The sequence below is a fragment of the Suricata suricatta genome, chromosome 3, assembly GCF_006229205.1.
Source record: "Suricata suricatta isolate VVHF042 chromosome 3, meerkat_22Aug2017_6uvM2_HiC, whole genome shotgun sequence".
In the NCBI taxonomy this organism is placed as follows: Eukaryota; Metazoa; Chordata; class Mammalia; order Carnivora; family Herpestidae; genus Suricata; species Suricata suricatta.
Window position 1 is genome coordinate 173,198,987 of NC_043702.1, and position 5,342 is coordinate 173,204,328.

At 57.0% G+C, this 5,342-nt stretch overlaps 2 protein-coding genes across 17 annotated transcripts in view; one reads left to right on the forward strand and one right to left on the reverse strand.

Moving 5' to 3' along the window:
- Window positions 1-5,342, forward strand: part of LOC115288523 (SLAM family member 9-like) — a 132,760-nt gene that overhangs the window by 82,824 nt on the left and 44,594 nt on the right. The window lies entirely within an intron of this gene.
- LOC115288526 (SLAM family member 9-like) overlaps window positions 1,903-5,342 on the reverse strand; it is a 7,005-nt gene continuing 3,565 nt past the window's right edge. Inside the window, exons 3-5 of one of the 2 annotated variants that reach the window (XM_029935920.1) lie at window positions 4,577-4,873; window positions 3,181-3,333; window positions 1,903-2,699 (exon numbers count right to left, since the gene is read on the reverse strand). In XM_029935920.1, coding sequence (XP_029791780.1) covers window positions 2,578-2,699; window positions 3,181-3,333; window positions 4,577-4,873 — 572 coding nt within the window. In that variant the 3' untranslated portion in view covers window positions 1,903-2,577. The remainder of the gene's footprint in view (window positions 2,700-3,180; window positions 3,334-4,576; window positions 4,874-5,342) is intronic. The other variant, XM_029935921.1, reaches the window with a different exon arrangement.

Genomic DNA, 5,342 nt, shown 5'->3' on the forward strand with positions numbered 1-5,342 from the left:
GCTCACCCACACTGTGGAGGGCGGTCTGCTTTACTCAGAGTTTATCCACCCCAAATCTCCTCATAGAAACATCCGGAATAATACCTGGTCACAATTCTTGGCACCGGGGCCCAGCCAGGTGACATATAAAATAAACCACCAGATCACATAAAAGTAATCCAAAGAAAGGTAGAAGGGGTAAATAATATCAGAAAAAGTAGACGTGAGAGCCTGGGAAATTACCAGGGACCCAGAAGAACGGTAGACAATAATGGAGGATCAATTCAGCAGGAAGTGACCAGACCCCTAAACATGCGCCCACCTGACAACGGGCACCAGAGACACGCAGCAAACCTGTCAGAACCGACGGGAGAGACAGAGGCCTCCTGCGTCCCAGAGACCGAGCCCTCCTGCCTGGGATCCGGCGAGCGGCTGGAGAATCGGGAAGAACACGGAGCGGCAAACACGACCGTGAGCCACCTTGACCTGGCGGGTCCTCGGAGAGCACTCGGCCCTCCCAGCGACTGCAGAGTCCCTCCCACCCCACAACCATGTCCTGTCCTGGGCGTGACCCAGACGCCAACGATTCTCATGGACTCAAGTAATATATTCTCCAACTCCAATAGAGCTAGAGTAGAATTTAATAACAGAACGATAACAGGACATTTCCAGACACTTAGCAATGACGTGAAACAATTCTTCATGCCCGCATGTCGAAGGGGGTGTCTGGAGGGAACTACTTCAACCTTGGAGGTGAATGGAAGTGAAAATACAAGACATCAAAACATGTGAAAAGGGGCGCCTGGGGGCTCAATTGGTGGAACATTCGACCTCAGCTCAGGTCATGATCTCCCATTTCGTGGGTTCAAGCTCTGCATCGGGCTGAGCTGACAGCTCGGAGCATGGAGCCTGCTTCAGATTCTGGGTGTCCCTCTCTCTCTGTCCCTCCCCTGCTCTCCGTCACTCGAAAATAAATGTTAAAACAAATTTTTTAAAACTTTTGAAAAGAGCTAATGAGGTGCTTATAAGAAAATATATATGATTAAAGTCATCGTTTACAAGAGGAAATGCTCCAAATCGATAATTTAAGCATGTATCTTATGAGTCTATAAAATTAAGAGCAAGTCGAAGAACAGAATTCAGAAAAACGCAAGTAGAGAAAAGGAAACTGACAAAGGTAATAAAACATATTTACAGAAAGCCCAACAGCTAATCTGACTATAAATGCTGGAAAACGGAACGCTTTCCCCGTAACGTGGGGACGAGGCAGCGGTGAGTGTGGTCCCCCCTCTGGTGCAGCCTCTCGGGGGAGTCTGTTCAAATGCGATAAGACACGAAAAAGGAATAAAATGAGATGTGGAAGGGAAAGGGAAACAGACACCCCGTCTTGGTACAGACATTGTTTCTGCGTGTGTCTGCTAGAAATTCCCAGGAGTCTACGGAAAACTCCCCGGACTAGTTAGCGTCTTTGCCTGGAGTGCACGAGAGAGGCCATCAGGGAGGGACTGACATGTCCTTGTGCAGTAGGACCTGACACAGACGTCACGGCTTGTGCTCCGGGCCGTGGGGAGAGCACGGAGGCTACGGAGCGGGTCTGCAGGGAACCAGGGTCCCCTACTCAGCTCAACAAAGTGCATGAAGGGTGGGGGGTCCGCGGTGCCAGGGAGCCCCGTGAGGCCGGGGGTGGGGCCGTGGTCATGTGTACGTTTCCAGAGACGGAGCCTTCATGTGTAGGGAAAGGTTCTACTTAGACCTGAGGAGTTCAGCGTCCCCCGTGGGGACAGGAGAGACAGGGAGGAAGAGGCCCGTGAGCGGCCAGGTGAAAGTTTACTGGTAGAATGAGCAGCTGTCACTAATCAACCTCTGCTTCTTTCCTGAGACACAGGAGGCTCTGCAGGAGCCAGGACCCCAGGACCCCAGGGCAGAAGGGAGGGTGTTCCCAGGACGCAGGAGAATAGACGGGGCTGGGAACTCGGGCCCTGGAGCCTCGTCCCCCGGCTGGGGAGCTGCTCAGGTGGCCTTGAGCCTCAGCCTTCCTGGTCTCCTGCGTCTCGCACGTAAAGTGGGCACAAGGATCCCAGCTCACAGTGTCTACTAGGACTCAGTGAGTTAGGGACACAGAGAAGGGTGAGATCCATGCCTGTCATGGCCCAGTGCTCAGTGAGCCCCACTGGTCTGAGTTCCTAGTTAAGTAAAGTTCCTAGTTAAGTAGCTCTGGAGCACATCCTGACTGTGGGAGGGGCTAATCCGATCGAGGCTGGACAGTGTGAATCCACAATGACTTTGTCCCAGAGGCTGAGGTTCTGACAGGCTGATTCATGTCCTGTATGTGGGGAGAGTGGGGTCTGTGGGCAAGAGGCTGAAGCCGAACAAAACTGGAAAGCAGGTTTAGATCAATTTAAAATTCAGGTCCTCCCTCGGTCTACCACGACCTGTGTTCTCTGGTGAACATGGAGATGAGTTCCCGCAGAAATTCACCAATGTTGCTAAACCCACCCCTGCTCAGGGCAGTCAGAGGGGGAGGGGCAGGACCAGGGCTGCAGGCCTCACCCTCACAGCACAGGTGTCCCCAGAGGCCGGATTCCCTGCTTCTTCCCATTAAATCTTCGACACGACCTGGCCTGGCGAGCGGACCTCAGTGTAGACAATATGAGAGGCGTCTCCTGTCCTGGATGTGGTTCCTCCGATCCCTGCCATGTGGACAGAGGATCCTGCCACAGCTGAGGGACAGAGAGGACAAGAGGGACCCACACAGATGAGGTGCTGCTCCCATGACCCCCCACAGCCCAGCACTGCCTGGACCCGTGTTAATACTGCACGTCTGGAAGGGAAATAGACATGAGACCAGAAACTGCAGATGAGTGGGTTTGGCCAACGCACACCCAGGCACAGGGACGTGGGGGACCCAGGCCTCACATTGTCCCTGCCGTCTCAGGACCCCGGCCTGGTCAGCTCTGCATAGTGGACACCACCATCAATTCCCTGTGCTTCTCCTGCCATCCTCCACCAGCGTCCCACACACATGGATGAGAATCAGAGCCTTGGAAACCTGTGCCCACCCCTCCATGACTCCCACGGTAATGCCCACACACGCCAGCGTCCTGCAGGGACCTTCCCTGAGCAGCCACATGCAGAGGAAGAAGCTGAGGGTCAGGGGGAGCCAGGGAGACGTGAGGGCAGGGGAGGGAGAAGGGCACCTGCCTCTTCCAGGCTCCACGTGCTTCCTCTCCCCACGTGGGCACCACAGGTACAGCCCAGCTCCGAGGACCAGCAGCAAGACCCCGAGAACCCCCAGGAGGAGTCGCAGTAAACACGCACCAGCCTGTCCGCGTGGACCTGTTTCCCCCTCAGAGACTGTGGAGAAGGATTAGACAAGAGACAAGGTCAGAGGCCCACTGCCAAACACGTGGACACGTCTGAAGGGACTGGTCTCAGCTGAGGAGGGGACATGGCAGGTGCTTTCACCACCCAGTTCTGAGCCCCTGCTGGGGGCCGGGTGCTGAGAGGAACAGGACAGGGTCCCCGCCCCTGAGGAGCTCATCAGTGGGGGCAGGGCTGGGAAAGGCAAAGGCAGCCAGCCGGGGCCAGGCGGTGCACTAGAGGTTTACAGCTGGTGCACAGGTCTTCAGGGAGGGCTTCCCGGAGGAGGTGAGGGATGGACTGAGTCTTAAGGGAGAAGGGGAGGTTACCAGACACTCAGGGACGTGAAGCACTCTGTAAGGAGGGTCAAGACCAGGAACACCGTGTCCAATCACCAGCCCTGGGGGCAGCCAGCACCCCTGCAGCAGGTGAAGGAGGACCTGGGAGAGAGGTCAAAGCAGAAGCAGTGGTGGCCCCGCCCCCCCGGGTGTCCAGGCCACACAGGACCTGATCCTTGGCCAGTACTTTACTCTCATTGTGGAGTCCTGAGCGACCCCTATAGGAAGACGGCGTGAGGGCAGGTCACCAACTGCTCCCTCAGAGCCCTGTACAACTGGGTTGAGGGGCCCTGGTCAAGGTCAGTATGAGCTGGATGTGACACCAGCGCTCGCCTCTGTGTGCCTGCAGGGTCACAGCCCGAGGGGCAGCTGCAGAGAAGGGGTCACTGGACGGGAATTAGTGAGAATGGGAGACACCAGACATGGAAGGACTGGCGGCAGAGGGAACGGCCTGACCAGAATCTGGGGCTGAGGAGAGCAGGGCACATCCAGGAATCCAGGCGAGCACGTGTGTTGGAAGTGTGTCCCTGAGACCAAAACCGGGCACAGGAGCCCCGAGCCCTGAACCCTCAGGCCGCAGCTGGTGCAGCCTCCCTCAGGTGCCACTGACACTGACTCACCGCTACTCTCCTTCCTGAAAACCACCTGAGACACACAAGGACTGAGGGATGAGGGAGGGGAGAGTATGGAGGGGGGCTGCCTGGAGCCGCAGGGGTGAGGGGTGCAGAGGAGCAGGAGGGAGACACTGAAAGGCAGAAGCCAATTGGATGCACCTGCCAGCCTCTGAATGGGGTGACAGGTGGCAGGTGGTGACATAAACATGGGGGACAGAACCTGGAACCCTCACCCAGGGGGACCTGAGCTCCAGAGGCCCCTCCCCTCAGGCAGGACGCACTCACCGTGGCCACAGACCTCCCCGAGGTCCCGGGTGGCACTTTCCTGGCCCACCGGGTTGCTGACCACACAGGTGACGCTAGGGCTAGGCCGGCTCAGGGGCAGGTGCAGAGCCAGGGTCCAGGGGGTGGGGGCCGGACCCGGGGCCCCCGTCTGCTTCAGCTCCCTGGGGAGGCCCTTGCTCTCCCAGGACACAGTCACAGCCCCCGTGGTTCCCGTGGGGTGGCACTCCAGGGTGACGTTGCACCAGTCTGGTGTGACAGTCAGAATCTCGGCCAGCATCTGGGGACGGGCCACGGGCTCTGGGGCAGAAGGGACAAGAGGACAGAGTGTCACCTGGTGGAGAACATCACACTCATGCTTTCTCATGCGGGAATCTCACTGACGCCCTGGCCCCTCCCCCTAAGGATGGTGCGTCCATTTTACAGACAAGACAGACTTGACCCAAATCTACAGCAAGTGACTGTAAGGAAGGAGCCACTGAGGGAAGCCCCGGGTGATCTCACTAGTTGGGCACATCTAAGTCTCTACAGAGAACATACCTAGTAACCGCTGCTACCGGAACCCACTAATTCTAAGAAAGTGGGATTTCCCCTAAAACACAGAGATGACTAGTGGCGCATAATAGCCTCAGTTAAGTGTCCGACTTTGGCTCAGGTTATGGTCTCACACTTCCTGAGCTCAATCACAGGAAGGCTCTGTGCGGACAGCTCAGCGCCTGGGGCCTGCTTAGGATTCTGTCTCCTTCTATCTCCGCCCCCTCCCCTGCTC